This window comes from Rhinolophus ferrumequinum, chromosome 22 (assembly GCF_004115265.2).
Source record: "Rhinolophus ferrumequinum isolate MPI-CBG mRhiFer1 chromosome 22, mRhiFer1_v1.p, whole genome shotgun sequence".
Classification (NCBI taxonomy): domain Eukaryota; kingdom Metazoa; phylum Chordata; class Mammalia; order Chiroptera; family Rhinolophidae; genus Rhinolophus; species Rhinolophus ferrumequinum.
In genome coordinates this window covers 5,571,691-5,590,768 of record NC_046305.1, presented here as the reverse complement: position 1 = coordinate 5,590,768, position 19,078 = coordinate 5,571,691, and the positions used below count along the sequence as shown (strand labels likewise).

The 19,078-nt window shown below is 52.6% G+C and overlaps 1 protein-coding gene across 6 annotated transcripts in view; it reads left to right on the top strand.

Moving 5' to 3' along the window:
- Nucleotides 1-18,486, top strand: part of GPR161 (G protein-coupled receptor 161) — a 33,202-nt gene extending 14,716 nt beyond the window's left edge. For all 6 annotated transcript variants that reach the window (XM_033093627.1, XM_033093628.1, XM_033093626.1 and 3 more), the window contains exons 3-6: nucleotides 2,256-2,980; nucleotides 8,428-8,532; nucleotides 14,172-14,291; nucleotides 15,251-18,486. In XM_033093627.1, the coding sequence (XP_032949518.1) occupies nucleotides 2,256-2,980; nucleotides 8,428-8,532; nucleotides 14,172-14,291; nucleotides 15,251-15,516 (1,216 nt within the window). In that variant the 3' untranslated portion in view covers nucleotides 15,517-18,486. The remainder of the gene's footprint in view (nucleotides 1-2,255; nucleotides 2,981-8,427; nucleotides 8,533-14,171; nucleotides 14,292-15,250) is intronic.
- Nucleotides 18,487-19,078: the final 592 nt, after the last annotated feature.

Below are 19,078 nucleotides of genomic sequence, written 5' to 3'. Positions count from 1 at the left end.
GAACTGGCGAAGGTGTGCCAGGGGGACCTGGAGAGGTCATCTGGGACTTTGCCCCCATCTGAGTTCCTTGGGAGGGAGTCAGGGGCTGTGCAGGGAGAGGATGTGAAAGGGCAGTTCAGCCTTTGCGTCCATCCCTTCAGCCAGAGCAGCCTGGATGTATCTGATCTATCTTGCATGTCGTTTTATTTTTCAAAAGAGGTTCCATTGCTTACATCGAGTTGTAGAAACCTCTGATTCTGAGTTGATAGATGAGAAAGGGAAGCTGAGGAAGGTTTGTTGCTTTGGCTTGGAGCTGGACTGGGGGGGTCCCCAAAGAGGCAAGGCTGTCACTTCTCCACAGGACAGGGAGCTCAGTTTGGGTTGGAAGGTGACTCAGGGGACGAAGACGGTGGCACCTGGGAGAGATGGCGAGTGCTTTTACAAATCTGGGTTGTCACTTCCGGTGGTCTAGCTGGCTCAAACAGTAAGAAGTGGCACTGCTGATGTCCGAACGCTATAGCGGCTGGGTCCTTCAGACTCCCGCATTATGCTGTCAGAGTCGGTTATGCGAGTCTCGCAGGCTTTGACAACGAATTTCCAACCCCTCGATTCATCCTGTGGGTTGGCCTTTTGCCAGTGGGCCCTTCATTCATCCCAGGCGAGGGTAGACTTCGTGAGGCCAGAGAGGGTCGATTCACGTTCAGTGTGACTTACAGGATTGGGGCGGAAGCTGGCAGTGGAGTCAGGGAAACACAGGTGAGAGCCAGCGAGGTTGTCACTGCGTGACCCAAGTTCCCGGGCTCCTTTGGGACCATCAGGGTTTTAGCGAATGAGTAGTCGCTGGATGTCCATCCAGATGCAGGCATCCACTGGCCTGAGGCCAGAATCCTGTCGGCTGTGTGAATACAGACTGAGGGAAGCAGTCGGTCATTCCACCCTGCGGGGGATGAAACTCCAGCTCTAAAAGTAATCTTCTAATAAGCGAAAATGTTGGTTAGTTATCGTGAGGAAAACCACTAGTGCTGTTAGAAGGTGGTGCAGGACGAGTGGACGTGTTTGCCCGAGGTGACTACAGTTGGCTGAGGTTTTCTTCGTGTTTGTAGTGGAGCCATCTTCTTAAAACCAGGGCCCTTATCAAAATGGCTGGTCTTGTGGCAGGACAACGAAGCATTTGGAGCCCTTACACGCGTGACAGCCTTTCAGTGACAAGGGACATCAGGAAAGCCTCTTTGGGACCAAGGGTCGTACTTGAGCTCATGTCTAAGAGTGAGTTGTTGGAGAACAGATGGAGAGCTTCAGAAGACAGTTCAGAGCACAGAACACAAAGGAAACCGCTTGAATGTCGGCCTGCGTTCACATGCAGGGAGTGGGGATTGCTTTTGTTCTGCATTTTCCTTTGAACCTGCGACGAGGCTTAAATTTAAAACAATGAAGTTTCAAGTCTATGAAATCCATTTTCTTGTGGGCAGATGTGGAAATGTCCTGTGTCTTGCTAGAAGTGTGGATTTGTGCATTTCAACTGTACATAAATTTTACCCCTTCCCCCTCTCCACCAAAAGAACCCAAGTGACCCCTGGTGGGTGTGGATCTACACAGGCGGGGCTCTGGCCTCTCTGTCAGGGAGACTGGCCCCCTGGGAGCCAGCGCTGGCCCTCTGGTCTGGCATGCCAGTGGGACTCGGACTCAGCTGGTCTGGCATGCCAGTGGGACTCGGACTCAGCTGGGAGAAATCACTGTCACATCCACTGGACTAGCGCGCCCAAAGCCTTAGTCAGCGAGTGATATAAACACCATGTGTTACACTAAAGCGGAAGTCTTGCCATAAAATAGTAGTAACAACAACTGGGTCTTAAGGCTCGCCAGAAGGCCGTGTTGCAGAGGACAGCTTATTAATTGTAACTGTGTTTACGAATGCCAGAACAGCCAAAGGGGCCGAGGACCGTGAACAGTCCCCAGGCTTCCTTTCCTTCCACCCCTAGCTGCACTGTCACCTTGAGGTGTCTTAGCTCAGAGAACCTGCACGTATTTTAAAGGGGCCGAGAAAAGTAGAAAGTTGCCTGGATCCTTTTTCAAAGTGAAGGAAACCTTCCCAGAAGTTCCCCGTATCCCCACCCCAGCAACCCCCGCCCCTATCCCATTTCATGAAACAGCGTTTCCCCCATGGATGAAATGCCTGGGGGTGGGGGTGGGGGTGCTCGCTCCCTGGGGGGCAGTGGGCGTCCATCTGTGTGTCTTCTCCGTTTGGACTCCTCTCGCCTCCCCCCTTCCTGTTCCAGCTACCACGCTGTCCTGTACCCCATGGTGTACCCCATGAAGATGACGGGGAACCGAGCCGTGATGGCGCTCGTCTACGTCTGGCTTCACTCCCTCATCGGCTGCCTGCCGCCTCTGTTCGGCTGGTCGTCCGTGGAGTTTGACGAGTTCAAGTGGATGTGCGTGGCTGCGTGGCACCGGGAGCCCGGCTACACCGCCTTCTGGCAGGTGTGGTGCGCCCTGCTCCCGTTCGCGGTCATGCTGGTGTGCTATGGCTTCATCTTCCGCGTGGCCAGGGTCAAGGCGCGCAAGGTGCACTGTGGCACCGTGGTCATCGCGGAGGAGGACGCGCAGCGGGACGGGAGGAAGAACTCCAGCACGTCCACCTCGTCCTCGGGCAGCCGCAGGAACGCCCTGCAGGGCGTGGTCTACTCGGCCAACCAGTGCAAAGCCCTCGTCACCATCCTGGTGGTCCTCGGTGCCTTCACGGTCACCTGGGGCCCCTACATGGCTGTCATCACCTCGGAGGCCCTCTGGGGGAAGAACTCCGTCTCCCCGAGCCTGGAGACCTGGGCCACGTGGCTGTCCTTCACCAGCGCCGTCTGCCACCCCCTGATCTACGGACTCTGGAACAAGACAGTCCGCAAGGAGCTGCTGGGCATGTGCTTTGGGGACCGGTATTACCGGGAACCGTTTGTGCAGCGGCAGAGGACGTCCAGGCTCTTCAGCATTTCCAACAGGATCACAGGTAACGTGGGGCCTTGTCAGGAAAGGGACGCCCACCTGCAGCCAGGTGTGCCTGGGGTCCTCTCAGCCGCTCTGGCACATCCACAGGTGAGGCCTCAGACTGACTGCGGCCTCAGGCTCAAGGAGCAGGTGTCCTTTGGGGAAGGAATATCCCAGAGGGTCTGCTGTGATTCCCGCAGCCTTCCCGAGCTGAGCGGCTTAAAGCAGGGGACGCCAGAGTTCAGAAATCTGTTTTCTGTCACCCCAGCCATCGAGGGTAGTTCTTTCTGTCTAGAGACAAAAGAATCCAAGCGTTGGACCAGGCTGCCTTCTCCGCTTGGCCAGCCCTTTCCTTCCAGTGTTCTTTCACCGGCTCCTTCCCCACCTCACCGCTCATCCCCGGACATGCTGCTCGATCTTGGGCCTTTCATCGCAGGTCTGTGGTTTCCTCGTATTGTCCCTGATAATTCAGGATGAGTCAATGCCGAACCTCAGCCCCCACCCCCCACCCCCACTGAAATGTCACTGTAGGGTACATGTAAAGCTGCTCTGATGATTGATTTGGACCTAACAAGGTTTGGGACACCATCCCACCTCCTTTGATAAGATCCGAAGGAATTACTCTAGTCAGGGATGGACTTTCTTACGCCTCTTTATTTTGAAATAATTTTACAGTTGGAAAAACAGAGAATTCCTGTCCACCCAGCTTCCCCTAGTGCTAACATCTTGCCTAGCCGCAGCACAGCCACCAAACCTACAACAGTGACTCTGGGCAGTGCTGTGAACTACAGACTTGATTCCAATGTCACCCGTTTTCCATTTATGTCCTTGTTATTTCCGGGACCCAGTTTAGGATCCCACGTTGCATTCAGGCGTCCCCTCTCCCTCTGCCGTCTTCAGGTCCTGGTTCTTTTCTTGTCACGTATGACATGACACTCTTGAAGAGTCCTGCTGGCCAGGGGTTTTGTAGAAAGCCCCCACCTTGTGTTTAGCCCCTGTGTTCTCAAGATTAGAATGGGGTCGTACTTTTTGGCAGGAGCACGGGGGGTGATGTCCCCTTCTTAGTGACCATGTCAGGGACACATACGTCACTGTGCCTCATTACTAGTCATGTGACCCTTGATCTCTTGGTTAATATATTCTTCAGCTTGAGCTGCTGTAACAAAATACCATAGACGGGGCGCTTCAACCACAGACATTTCTCTCCTCCCAGTTCAGGAGGCTAGACAGCGGGATCAGAGTACCCGATGGTAAAGTTCCAGTGAGGGTTCTCTTTCTGGCTGGCTGCTTGCTGTGTGCTCACGTGGGGGTGCGGACAGGAGAGAGAGCAAGCTCTCTGGCCTCTTCGTAGGAGAATCCCACCCTCTCAAAGGCGCCATCCCTGAATGCCGTCACCTCGGGGGTGAGGGTGTCCGGGTAGGAATTGGAGGGTGGGACGCCGACATCAGTCCACACAGTGAAGGTGGAGTCAGCCGGGTCTCTCCACTGTCCAGTTACTATTTTTTCTGTTACAATTGAATCATACGATCGAGGAGATCCTTTGACGCTCTGCGAACACCCTGTTTCTCCTCCACCTGCTGTTTTTAGCATGCGTTGGTGGGTCTTGTCTCCAGCAGTTATTACTGCGTCGCCCCAGTGGGGAAGTAAGTGGATTTTTAGGGTCATGTGTGAGGGAGGCCATCACCTGGATGAGCTATTGGAAGAGAGATTTTGACAGCCCTTGTCAGATATTCATGGAAAGAGCCAGTTCAGACTGCAGTTCTAATCTCTTGCCGGATGGCTTTGGGCAACTCAGGTTAACCTTTCCTCTTCCTGAAGTAGAGAGGTCGTCTACCTTCTCTCTCCAGAGAGTGGAGAGAAGGAACAACTCCGAATTATCAGGAGCACTCAGTGGCAGTGACGATGGGAGATCCTCTCCCTGAGGCAGTTACACAAACCACGTCACTGATAGATTTCATGGTGGATGGAGGAAGGAATTCTGGGACTTTTTATTTTGACCACAGGAGAAAAAAATCTCCCTGTATCCCAGTATTTTAACCACCAAAATGCCCACCCCTTGACCCTTGCAAGACTATGTCTTCAAGTTTGACTTGTGAACTAGGAAGACATTCAGGGTTTGGTGTCATTTCTGAGTAACGTTTTCATTCAGATTTTGTAAAAGTACTTCTAAGCAAAAAATTATTGGATGTTTTCTATTCCAGTAGAGTTAAGAATGAGGAAGGGAAAAAATGAGGAAAGAGAATGGAGGAGGAGAGGGGTAGACCGAACAAAAAGAAACATCTGCTTTCCGGGCCAAGATTTTCTATGCAAGTCACTTGTGATTATTCTGGAAGAGTTCGCGAGGCTGTGAGAAACGGCAGAAAACACCAGCTGTGGTTGGGCTGGCAAGTTCAAGGCGGCTAGCGGTCTCCTGCTCATTGAGGGGAAAGCAGTCCTGTGGGATGATTCGGGGTTGAGAGCGTGTGGGATGATGGATTCCGAGTCGTTGGCTTTGCCCAGGAATGGGGAGCTGGAGGGACCCTGTTGTCTCTTCCCAAAAAGTTTTCAGGAGGAGGCCAGAGCGTCAGCAAGAGTCTTGGAAGGAGAGCAGAATGCAGTGCCCACCCCAGCCCTGCATCCTGCCCCATCCATGCCAGGAATGCGACTGCCTTTCTGATGGGGCCCGGAAACCACTGCCTCCTCCATCTCACCTTCCTGGTCTCTCCGGATGATCCCCTGCTGAGCAGACCCTGGTCCAGCGCCCTCTGTGGGCACAACTTGGATCTGCAGCAGACTCCTCAATCCCAGTGGGCTTTCCCTGCCCCCAGCCTCTCCATTTGCATGGGCACCTGCAAAGTTGTAACCTAAGGAATCAGGATGTGGAATTATAAACTTTCCTAATAGGGCTTATGAGCAAAGGCAGAGTGGAATTCCAGAAATATCTGGAGCTTCCCAGCTGACGCTTGGATACCGGGAGTTTTATAAACACACTGTCAAGTTTATTTCATACATAGATTTCAGCCACAGTCAGTGGATTGTGGTTTTCTCATTCCGTTAGCTCCAACCTGGAGAAGTGCCAAAGCTTAGGTTTTTCCTGGGTGCCAGCTGTCACTGAGCCACCAGGGTACCTTCTGCTCATGAGGTTTTGTTAGCAGATTCCCACGTGCTCCCCTAGGAATTTGGAGTTTGCTGGGCAGTGCCACCTCGTGGTGGCCAGTCACTGACTTCTGTTGCTGAAAGGGGAGCTAAATGCTCACAGTTAGTCTTGGAAAGCCATCCCACTAATCCAGAGCTGACAGGTGGCCACAGGAGAGCAAAGAAGGGGTTATGAGGAGCTCTTCCACCAGCAGACCCAGCCCTTCAGAGCCCAGGTACTGCCCCACCCCAGGCTTGAAGAGTGACCTTTCCAAATGCTACTGTTACCTGATCCTCAAACTCCTGGAACTGGTGACAGCCTTTCCAGGTATCTTTGGGGACGAGGACACTGACTCACAAATACTCAAAGGACATGCCTCACTCCAGGGTCACCTTTGAGAGGTCCGGGCTGGCGGGAGGTAAGGGCGACCCTGGATCCTTTGAATTTTTCCACCTGGCTTTTCCAAGGTCCCTTCCTGGTGCCACCAAGAGGTCTTCCGGTTACCTTGAAGTGCCTGTTTCGCGTCCGAATAGCACTCACTTTTGTTCTTTTAGCTTCTAATGGGCACTAGTGACTCTTGTAGCCGCCCCAGGCTTCTGACCTGATCTCTGGGGCCTGTCGCTTTGTGCTCTTTCTCCTCCTTTTTTTCAATTGTGTGAAAGGAAGCTGCACTGAGCCCAGCCCAGGAGATATGATGTTGTTTCATGTGAAGAATCCCAGGGTAGCCACCCACTGTCCAGTGGCAAATGCTGGATAAACAGAATAGAGAGGCCACCTGGCTGCACTGTTTCCAGACCTTTCTGCTGGCCACAGTGGTCTGGCTCGAATGAGTCCACCCGCTGGTGGAGGCCAGGACTTGCTCCTGGCTTTCACCGCAGCCTCAGAGACCGTGTCCAAACCCCACTGTGGCCTCAGCCATCCCAGTTGGCAGTGGGTGGGCCCCCACAGGCACCCCTCCCCAGCCAGGCTTCCTGCTGAGACACCGTCATATTCTGGGGCCACGAGCCTGGAGAGCGTGTACACGTGTGGCATCTTCTCTGGTCCCAGCCATCCACATCTACCCCAGGGAAGGAGGAGGCCTCTTGCAAGGGTGCGATTCCCAAATTTCACGAAAGGGAATTCCCAAATGTCCTCCTTGGCTCCGGAGAAGAAAGGAGAACATATGTGCTGTCACCTGTACCCGCAGCAGAATCAGGATGAAAGTAAGGACTGGCGTTCTGTCTGGCCGGGGCGTGTTCTGTGGGACAGCACAGGCAGTCCCTGACGGGAGGTCCTCACATCTACCAGGTGGTCCGTCTGCCTCGTGAGAGCGGAGTTTGACTTTTTATTTCAGATTTTTAATTTCTAAGAGCTCCTTTTGGTTACCTCCGGTCTCCACAGCCTCTTTTGTTCATGGATTCATTCTTTTCTCAACTTTATGAGGATACCATTAGAATTCTTTGGTCGTTGTTTTCTGAAGCACCCTGCAGTTGTCTCCTCAGAAAACCATCTTTTTTCTTCCTTTTTCTTTTTTATTCCCCCCCTCCATCTATGTTTTTCAAACTAGTGTCTTTCCTTAAATGTCTGGAGGTCGTGGCTCTTAACCATCCCTTCATGGTTAAGAGCGAGGCCCTGGGCAGCACTGGGGAGCACTGGCTGGTGGGTGCCTGTCCCTCAGCGTCTGCAGGGCTGCGTCTGGTGTCTCGAAGGCCAGGCCCCTGGTTCACTTCCTTCCACTCTCCTGCCAACACTGGGCCGGGTGCCTGGAGCCCGGACTGGGGACCCCCCGCTTCCTATCAAGCCCCAGCTGCCTGCAGAGACTCCCTGGCTTGCACTTCCCATCTTCTCGGGGCCGTGGGCGAGAACCAGCCTTCTCCCAGGCCCCTACTGCCAACCTCAGCTCTCTTCTTGGTCGTTTCCATTGCCTCATCCATCTACCTTCCAGCTGACAGTCTCTCCCAGTGTGGGGTTTAAGCCTCTTAAAAAAAATATTCCTTTTTGGTCTTCAAGTAGGACTTCAGGAGGTAAACGTGTACCCACATTCCACGTTTAACCGGAAGTTCTCCCAAGACGGCTCAGCTCATGTTTTCTCTCCACCTGCCTTGCTGGTTTGACATTGTCATGGGAGTTTCCCCCTCTGGGGGACCCAGTGAACCCGGTCACGATGCAGACTCCCCTGGGACGGGAACAAGGGGCAAAGTGGGAAAGGGCAGCAGCTAAGGGCTCCCCGCATTTCAATGGGTTGAGAGCACGTTTGGCAAGAACAGCGGGGACAGAAGAGTTGGAGGTGAGGTGGTGGGAACGACTGAAATGGGAGGTGGCCATGGCGTGAGGACATGACATGGATGGTAGTCAGTGCTTGCTTTGCCTTTCAGACCTGGGCCTGTCCCCGCACCTCACAGCACTCATGGCAGGGGGCCAGCCCCTGGGGAACAGCAGCAGCACCGGGGACACCGGCTTCAGCTGCTCTCAGGACTCAGGTAAGCCGCATGCCTGCCACCTGTCCCGTTCCCCAGACACAGGTGTAGGAGCTGGGAGGGGGCCACCTCCGTGGTGCAGTGAAGGCGTTCGGGGGCCAGAGGCAGAGGCACAGTTCTCAGTTGTGGATTTTAGCTTTTCAGCATTTCTGTGCCTCAGTTTCCTCCTCTAGAAAATGGGGGTCTCCATTCTATTCTCTCCACCACACAGGGTTCCGTTCATACAGTTCATATGAATCCAGAGATTCAAATTAAGCAAAAGCCATTGCAAAAGAAAGTGCTAAGTGATTGTGATGTAATTATACTAACCAGCAGGCTGTGCCGGCTCTGGAGGCAGGAGGCCTGGTGTTCAGCCTGGCATTTCACGAGCTGCATTCTCGAAGGCAAGTGGCTCAACCTCTTCCTAAACCTTCGAGTTTCCCCCTGTGGGCACTGGGGGTAGCGATTGCTGTAGCAAGGGTAGCTCCAACGAGGTCACATACCCTTGTCACTGTCATTATGTACCCTGCATCCGTCGCCTGCAGGAGACACAGGTCCAAGTTCTCACACAGGACGTGTGGTCAGGGTTCCAAGAGGTCAGGGCCTCTCCTGGATGCCCGTGGAGAGCCCAGTGCCACCTCTGTGCCCACCAAACATGTTGTTGTGCTCTCACAAGGCTCTGGGAGGGAGGCGAGAGGGCAGAGGCCGGCAGTGTCCCTCCATCGGTCGTCCGAGACTCCTGTTGCTGGAGAAGGACCATGTATTACCCAGCCCGGGGCCGCATGAAGGGAACCAGGGGCACGAGCCGCAAGCCGGGCAGCAGGTATTTTGCACGTGTTCCTCCATCGCCGCTGTTGGGAGCTTTAGAAAAGTCATCGTTTCCTTGGCTGTGTGTCCGTGCCTCAGCCCGTGTCATGGAACTCGAAGGACAGGCCTTCTGTCATGGAATTTTCCCTGGAGGCAGAATATTCCCAGAGAATGTTCCCTCACCTGGCAACTCAGTGGGTTGAACTATGGTCACACCATTCCCTGTAGCCCTGAGTCCCTCATGTGATTTGAAGGAAGTTCTCGTCACTCCTCAGACAACCAGCAGGGATCCAGAGATACTGTGACGTTCAGTCATTCAACAAGTCTCTATGTGCCAAGCCCCAGCTTTGGCCAGACACAGTACTAGGTCCTAGAGCTGCAGTGGTGAACTGCCCCTCTGGAGCTCTTACTGTGGGGTCAGACGCCCCATGCACGGTAAGTGTGTGAGTTGTGTGGTATGTGAACTATACCTCAATAATTCTGCTGCTAAAAAAAAGATGGTGGAGGCTTCCGGTCAAGATGGCAGGTTAGATAAACTCTGCTCACCTCCTCCTACAACCACATCAAAATTACAACTAAACTACAGAACAACCATCATTTGAGAACCACCTGAACTCGAGCTGAACAGAAGTCTTATAACTAAGGCTATAAAGAAGCCACATCGAAATGGGTTGGAGGGACGGAGAAAGGAAATGGGCTGTTCCCACACTCACGTGTGATGGTGAAGAACTTGGAGGGACATCTCGGCTGCAGACGTCTCCTACAAGGAGTGAAGGGTCCCCGCCCCACACCAGAGTCCCCAGCCCCAGAGCAGCAGTGCCAGGAATAGTCCCCATAACATCTGGCTGTGAATATCAGCGAGGATTCCATCCAGGTGGGACAGGCATGCTGTAGACCCAAGCATCCTCTTAAAGGGCCCGTGCAGAAAACCTAACTCACAAACACCCTAAGCACCAGCAAAGGGACAGTAGTTCAAAAAGCATCAGGGACATACAGGGACCAACTGAGTTGTTTCGCTTCAAGACGAGGACTGGGGGGGCAGCTCATTCTGGGACAAAAGTGCTTCCAGGCACCATTTTCCTTTGTGGAGCCCTCCCCAGCCCAGCTTGTGGACACTGGTGGGCACCCAGTGTGAGTCTCCGTCAGCATGGCGAAACCCGCTCATCCCACGCAGACAGCATCCCACACACCTCGCCCACCAGCCAACCCTCTTATTGGCTGTTCCTCATAAGTGGTCAGCCTCTGCTCATATTGTGAACTTTCCTAAAATCTCTCAACGGCCCACAGATCCCAAATAAGCAGCAGCTGGCCTCAGCATGTCCCGTACCTCTTGCTAAGCAGCTCCAAGCCTGGTACTACGGGCAGCCTCACCCAGGTGCCTCCAAGCCCAGCATAGGCAGCTACCAACCACAGATCACTCTTTAGCTTCTACCAGGTAGCCCTGGGCTGGGCACGGATAGTGGCTGACCTTGGCCTGCACCAGAGCCCCTCTCAAGAGGCCCAAGAACCAGCACACCTGGTGGCTAGCTACAGACCACACCAGACAGAGTACCACCCAATTAGCAACACAAATGACACACCCAAAGGGTGGACTCGGCTGGGACCAGTGTCCCACTAAAGTGAATCTGCTCTGTGGCGTCAGCCTCTGCACAACAGCTTGTTCTCTGTCATCACAGCCCATCCTCACATCCAGTCAGCCTCAGGGTAAATCCCACCCATACACATACCAGCAGCAGTCAAGGCTCAACTACAACAGGAGAGCACACGCAACCCACACAAGGGATACATATACCTGGAGCACCTGGCTCAGGTGACCAGGGAGGCTGTGCCACTGAGCCCCACAGGACATCTACTACATAAGGCTACCCGGCCAAGACTGGGAGATGTAGCAGATACATCTCTCCCTGTTAATGCACACAAACAGGGAGAGAGCCAAAATGAGGAAACAAAAAATCATGTCCCAAATAAACAGATAAAATTCCAGAAAAAGAACTAAACATGGAGGCAAGCAACCTAACACAAACAGAGTTCAAAACACTGGTTATGAGGATGCTCAGTGAACTTAGGGGAAGAATAGATGAGCTCAGTGAGAACGTACACAAGGAGATAGAAACATCAAAAAGAGTCAGAAAAGTAATACAGTAACTGAAATGAATACATTAGATGGAATCAACAGCAGATTACATGAAGCAGAGGATCAAATCAGCAATGTTAAAGACAAGGTACTGAAAAACACCCGGCAACCTTGAAAATGAGAACAGCAAAAAGAAAAAAGAATTTTATAAAATGAGGATAGTTTAAGGGGTCTCTGGGACAATATCAAGGGTACCAACATTCACATCATAGGGGTACCAGAGGAGGAGAGAGAGAGCAAGGGATTGAAAACCTATTTGAAGAAATTACGACTGAAAACTTACCTGACAAAGAAAACAGACATAAAAGTCCAGGAAGCACAAAGAGTTTCAAACAAAATGAACCCAAAGAGGCCCAACCAAGACACATCATAATTAAAATGCCAAAGGTTAAAGACAACGAGAGATTCTTAAAAGCAGCAAGAGAAAAGTACTTGTAGTTAGTTACGGACAAGGGAGCTCCCATAAGACTGTCAGTTGATTTCTCAACAAAAACTTTGCAGGCCAGAAGGGACTGTCATGAAATATTCAAAGTGATGAAAGGATCTGCAACCAAGACTACTCTACCCAGCAAGAATCAAAGAAAAGATAAAGAGCTTCCCAGATGAGAAAAAGCTAAGGGAGTTCATCACTGCCAAACCAGTATTACAAGAAACATTAAAGGGACTTTGTGAAGAAGAAGAAGTAGGAGGAGGGGGAGGAGAAGAGGAGGAAAAAAGGTAAAAAAATATGAATAGTAAAATGGTAATAACTACATTACCTATCAATAATTACTTTAAGTGTAAATGGATTAAATGCTCCAATCAAAAGACATAGGATGGTTATACCATATACAAGAATAAATTCAAAGGCAGCCAGATGGCTCAGTTGATTAGAGCACCAGCTCTTAACAACAAGGTTGCCGGTTCAATTCCCACATGGGATGGTGGCCTGCACCCCCTGCAACTAAGATTGAAAACGGCGACTGGACTTGGAGCTGAGCTGCGCCCTCCACAACTAGATTGAAGGACGACTTGGAGCTGATGGGCGGTGGAGAAACACACTGATCCCCATTATTCCCCAATAAAATAAAAAATAAATAAACTCAAAATGGATTAAAGAGTTAAATGTAAGACCTGAAACCATAAAACTCCTAGAAGAAAACTTAGGCAGTGAACTCTTTGACATTGCTCTTTGTTATATTTTTTCTGATATATCTCCTCAGGCAAGGGAAATAAAAAATGAACAAATGGAACTACATCAAACTAAAAAGTTTTTGCACAGCAAAGGAAACCATCAACAAAATGAAAAGACAACCTATTGAGTGGGAGAATATGTTTGCAAATGATAGGGATTAATATCCAAAATATATAAAGAATTCATGCAACTTAATACCAAAAAAACAAACAATCAGATTAAAAAATGACAAAGGACCTGAATTGACATTTCTCCGAAGAGAACATACAGATGGCCCACAGACATGTGAAAAGATGCTCAAAGTCACTAATCATCAGAGAAATGCAAATTAAAACCACATGAGATATCACCTCACCCCTGTCAGAATGTCCATCAATAAATCAGCAAACAACAAGTGTTGCCGGGGATGTGGAGAAAAGGGAACCCCTGTGCACTGTTGGTGGGGTTGCAAATTGGTGCAGCCATAATGGAAAACAGTATGGAAGTTCCTCAAAAATTAAAAACAGAGCTGCCAGATGATCCAGCAATTCCACTTTGGGGTATTTGGAGAAAAAACCCATAATACTAATTTGAAAAGCTATATGTGCCCTGTTTATACATTGCAGCATTAATATATTGCAGCATTATTCACAATAGCCAAGATAAGGAAGCAGTGTGAACTTGTGGCACATGTATGCAATGGATTATTACTTGGCCATAAAAAGGAATGAAATCTTACTATTTGTGACAACCTGAATTGGACCTAGAGGGTATCATGATAAGTGAAATAAGTCAGACAGGGAAAGAAATAGCATTTGATTTCATCTATATGTGGAATCTAAAAAAATAAGTGAACAAACAAAACAGAAACAAACTTATAGATACAGAGAACAAGCTGATGATTGCCAGATGGGGTGGGGAGCTGGGCAAAAAAAGTGAAGGGATTAAGAAGTAGAAATAGGTCGTTACAAAATAGTCATGAGGATGTAAAGTACAGCATCGGGAATATAGTCAATTATATTGTAGTAACTACGTATGGTGCCAGATGGGCACTAGACTTATCGGGGGGTGGGGGGGTCACTTCGTAAGTTATATAAATGTCTCACCACTGTGTTGAACATCTGAAACTAATATAATATTGAATGTCAACTATCATTGAAAAACAAAAAAAAAATTTTTTAATGTTTGCTTAGCGCAGCGTATTTTACTTGCAGCGATAGAAATTCAGAGTGTCAGAAGAATCACTCAGAACACAAGGCTCCTTCTAACGGGCCCTCTTCTCCACTCAGCCCTTCTCCGCTCCCTGCCATGCCAGGGCTGGCGACTTCACACTCAGAGGTGCTCATCGTGGCACAGAACCCATGCCTCGGTGTAGGCCTGCTGTAATTTTTCTGCATCTGAAGCAGCCCAGTGGCTGGCTGCAGACTTCTGGAATGGGGTGACAAAGAGTGTTTCTTGGGCAGACGCTACAGGGCACACAGCTAGCTGCACTCGACTGTGGGTCTGAATCAACAGCGACGGTGACCTAGCACTGCTGGTTATCTGTACGCACTCTGCCCTTGCTTTCAGGGACGGACGTGATGCTGCTCGAAGACTACACATCTGATGACCACCCGCCCTCCCACTGTGCTTGCCCACCCAAGAGGAGGAGCTCCGTGACGTTTGAGGACGAAGTGGAACAAATCAAAGGTGGGTGTCTGTGGCTGTAGCTCCCGGACCTCTATCAGCAGGGAAGGCCAGGACCTCAGGAACATTCCTGGCTCAGCTCTGCCCCACCTTTGCCCACACCTGTGGTACTCCGATCCTGCCAGTCTCACTGGAGCCCGTAGGCTTCCCAGCTGTTGGCGCGGGCAGCCTGTAAGCTGGGCAAGCAGGGGCCGTGGAACTCGGTGCGACACACGCACACAGACCACTCCGTCCTCCCGCAAGTGCGTGGCAGGGCAGGGAGAGGCCACGTGTCCCTCCACTGTGACCCTCCTGGATAGTGGGGTGGAAGTCGCCTCCTCCAGAAAATGTGAGGAGTGGGGGGCCCATTGTTCCCCCCACAACGTCAGGGGAAGAGTGGGCAGTGAGTTTAGTAATGATAATAAAGCATCGCAATGGAAGCCCCACCGCCCGCCCTCTCTTCTGTTCATCTCAGTGCTCGGGTCCTGATCCTGGGTGGGGCACTTGAACCTTTAATGTCACTTCCTACCCTGAGGTTGTCTATGAATCTCCAAGTCAGGACGGAGAGGAGACTGTAGGAATTTAGAGCCACAGACATTATGTGCTCCAGGGAGCTGAAGGACCAGAGAACTCTTGCAAAGATGTCAACATTTGAACATCAGTAACAGAAAATATTTATCACGCCTACTCTATGGGCCAGACCTAGGCTAAGCATCTTAGAAAGAATGATTTCATTGTTGCAGTAACCCTGTGACGTAAGGTGTACCTTGACCTTCTCGTTACTGAGGCCAAAAGAAGTCACTTCTGAGACTCCCAGGCAGTGAGTAGGGGACCGAGGACCTTCGCTGAAGGACTTTGACCTCAAGGCCCTCACCCCCACGTCTGTGTGCTTCCCCTCCCAGGGCCGTGAGGCACCAGCAGGCATGTCCCGGGAGGGTCCTTGCTCCTGGCCCCTCCCTGACCTTTTCACCCTCCTCCCTCAGAAGCTGCCAAGAACCCTGTTCTCCACGTGAAAGCCGAAGTGCACAAGTCCCTGGACAGTTACGCCGCCAGCTTGGCCAAAGCCATAGAGGCTGAGGCCAAAATCAACTTATTCGGGGAAGAAGCTTTGCCCGGGGTCTTGATGGCGGCGCGGACTGTCCCTGGGGCCAGCTTTGGGGGCCGCCGAGGCAGCAGAACTGTCGCGAGTCAGAGGCTTCAACTGCAGAGCATCGAAGAAGGGAACATCCTAGCTTCGGAACAGAAGTGAGGGCCTCAGGGTGGCCCGTCCCGGACAGCGACGCCTGCGGCCATTGTGTCAGGACCCGTGTCTGGGTGCAGCCACTGGATAAAACACTGAGAACTGTGTCCAGGGTCAGTGACGTCCGTGTCTGTGTGAGACCACATGTGGGCTTCTTGGAGGTCCCAGGGATGGGAGCAGAGGCACCGGAAGCACAAAGCAAAGCAGGTGGAGGTGTGGCCGTGACGCTCTGGGAGGTGGGCACACAAGGGGACTAGAGACCAGGCTGGAAAGGAGCCGTCAGATGGGTCATTTCTTCGTCGGCACAACCTGTCTCCTAGGCGTCCAGCCTGACACGTCCCAGAGGCAGGCAGTGAGCCCTTCCCAGCACCCTCGGGAGGCAGGCACGTCTTCCCAGCAAAGCAAGGTCACCCGAGGCCTTCTGCATGGTCAGTGCAGGCTGTGTGGTGTCCCTAGAGGAGAACCCATGAGCAGAGCCCCCACAAGTTCGCACGTCTCGGTACTGGGTCTGACCTTGCCTTGGGTGCAGCCCCCTCTGGTGCTCACAGGGGCAGCTCACAGGCCACCTGCTGCTGTCGCTGAGGTGGAGCCGGCTGGCCCACCTCCCTACTGACTGACTCTTTGGTATTTCAAAAGAGGGAAGAAACCACTATCAGAGACAGGAGAAAGGAGCAGATACCAGATGTTTTGTTTCCAGAATTTAAAAAGCAGCGCGTTTGGTTAGGACATCGTGAATTTACCGAGCCAGGACGGGCTGTGGCGCCCGACAGTCGGCAGGTAGAGAGAGCCGTGTCATTGGAAGGAGACCCCTTCACGCAGCAAAACCTCGTCAAATGGGTTCTGTCTGGTGTTTGGTTGGCACAGAAGCTGTTCCACAGGGAACACTGCCGTCATCCCGTTCCTGGGCAGCACCAGATAGAAGAGAAACCACGTGGGCCTGGCATCACCCACCTGCACTCTTGGCCCAGCTCCCCCTGACACCCATCACCTGGGACATCGTATCACCTCTAGGCCACCTGGGAAATGGGATAAGGGAGTGCGGTGTTGCATTAACCGGTCGCTAAGATGGTTTCCAACTCTGATGTTCTCTGACCTTCTAAGTTAGGGATAGAAAACAAAGGGACCCTCCCGCGGGCCAACATTTGCCCAGCTTTGGAGTGTGGCTTCTAAGGGGCGTGCAGAGGACTGTGGGCCCAGGTGTGGGCACTCACCTGACTAGTGTTTAGAGCACCGTCCTGATGGAATCGCCCCCCAGACGCGTTCGTGGAGGGAGAGGCGCCGCCTCCGAGGTGGAATGGGTCCCTGGGGTTAGATGGCGCGCTCTTCCCTTGAGTTGCAACAGCAGAAGTAGGGCTTGGGGGGTGGCAGCCGCTGAATCGCCTGTCCGGCCTGCAGCCTGGGTGACTGAGCTGAGCACAGGGCTTTCCCCACCTTCAGAATCCCAGGTGGTCAGCAGAGGGTCGGTTCAAGGAGATCCAGCTGTGTCTGCCAGGCAGCCACGCTGCAGGTTGAATTAGCTCTGTGCCACGTGCCTTGGGGTCTAGCGAGCTCCTGGGGAAGCAGTCTTTTTGCTGTTCGGTATAAACCAATGGTTGTCTGGTCCCCAGATGGGTCTGCAGGTTACAAAGACCTTTCCAGATACCTCCATGGTGGTGAAACTCATGGACAACCATGCGGGGCCAGGCGCTGGTGGTGGATGGGAGGGAGGAGCAGAGGCAGGTTCACCTGTGGGTCTGCTGATGAGACGTGTGGGTCACTCTGCTCTCTCTCTGAGGTGGCATTCCTCAGTCGGGGGGCATTTATGTCTTCTGTGTGTATATATTCCTAGCTTTTGTCTAGTTTCTAAAGGGACTGGATTCCTGGTCAGTCTGTATGCACAGGCGAGGAACAGGCAGAGGCCTGTACGTCTGGGTTGGCATAACCTGCAATGGCTCGCCGGTGAGGCCTCCTGAGTGCAGCCAACAGGCCTGCAGCCCCAGGATTAAAGAGTGCTTCCCCGGCCTGCACTGCGCTGGGCTCCAGGGAGAATCCTGAGACTCCCAGGGCCCACGCGCTGGTCCCAGACCAGCCGGATTTTAATAGGATTGCATCTAAGTTTATCTAGAAATACTGCACTTCACAAATTCGCTGTTTTCCTTCTTTCTACTGAGGTCCATTCATTTATTTGTCTACCAGACCCTGCCTGTCCCGTGTGCAAAGCACCAGGCTGGGCCCTGCGAGCAGAAACACGAAAGCATTTTCACTCTACTTTAGGGAGATACGTGGGGGTACTGGTGCTAATAGCGAGTGGAGTAGTGATTAGAATGTGGGCTCCAGAGCGGGGCGTTTCCAGCTAGGGGAGTTCCAGCAGCTCGGTGAAGGAGGTGACAGTTTGAGCCAAGCCTTGGAGGATGTTTCGCAGCTAGAACCGTATTTCGCATATTCAGGAATTCAAGTTTGCCCTGATTCAGCCTGAAGGAGAGGAAGGAGGCGGGTGGGGAGAGGAAGAGGGAGAGGAGGTGATCCTGTACATTCGGAGGCATTTTTGAGGACATTTGCCCTTAGTGCAGGTCAAAAGGCCAACTGCCCGCACGAAATGCAGGCCCCTGGCTTTATACTGCTGTGCAGTGACAGGCGAGGCCACTGAGGGGACCCCGCGGACACTGGCAGGTGGGACACTTATTCACTTAAAAACCTCAGTCCTGTCTCCGGGCTCTAACAGGACCACGGTTAGGGCCGTTGTCCACCTCTGCTTTCATCAACATTGCCACTTGACTGGGCGCCTGAGCTGTGCCCCAGGTCCCGGGTTTGGGGGCCGCTCCCTGGCCAGGGAAGACGAGTTCAGCGCCCTGGCACTAGGGGGCAGCAGTGTGGTGGTGATGCCGCTGGCACGGCCCTGCCCACTAAAGAGCTACGGATGAACCTGAAGGCCCGCCCGCCCGCCTGGGGGCGGAGGACCACCCAGCCAGCTTGCTTACACGTGCGACCCCAGGCGGGTGGCAGGTGCTGCCGCTGCTCAGTGGTCTTCGGCGAATCAGTGCGGGGGTGGGGCGTGAGGCTGTGAGACCAGGGCCACCGGGTGCTGTGCGGATTGTCCTGCAGGAGCTGCTGTGCAGCGGTCTCTGCACACGACTGAGCGGCCGTCTAGTCAGTATTTGCAGTCCGCCAAAGCAGTGGGGCGACAGTGTATCGGCCTGCTCACATTTAGCGGCGGGAATAGTCTTCTGTCCCGACACATGTGCCCGAGGTACTGGAGGTGTCTGGACGGCCCGGATATCCTGCCCCCACGTGTGCCGCCCTGAGCCCTGCCTCTGAAAGGAAACGAGGGTGACGTGGCTACGGAAGGGAGTTAGCATGTATTGAGCGCCTGCTGTGTGCCGGGCCGCGAACTGTGCGAGGCTTTAGTGAGACACTTCCCAATGCTCTCATGCCACGTCCCTGCGAGTGTGACAGATGCGAATAGCGCCGGCTTTGGCTTGGAAAGTGCTGGGTTCAGGCCCACGCTGCTGCTGCTTAGCTAAGTGTTTGGGCCAGTTCAAATGTCTACATCGCTGTTCTCAACTCTAAAGTGAGGTTTGGGGATCTAGTTCCA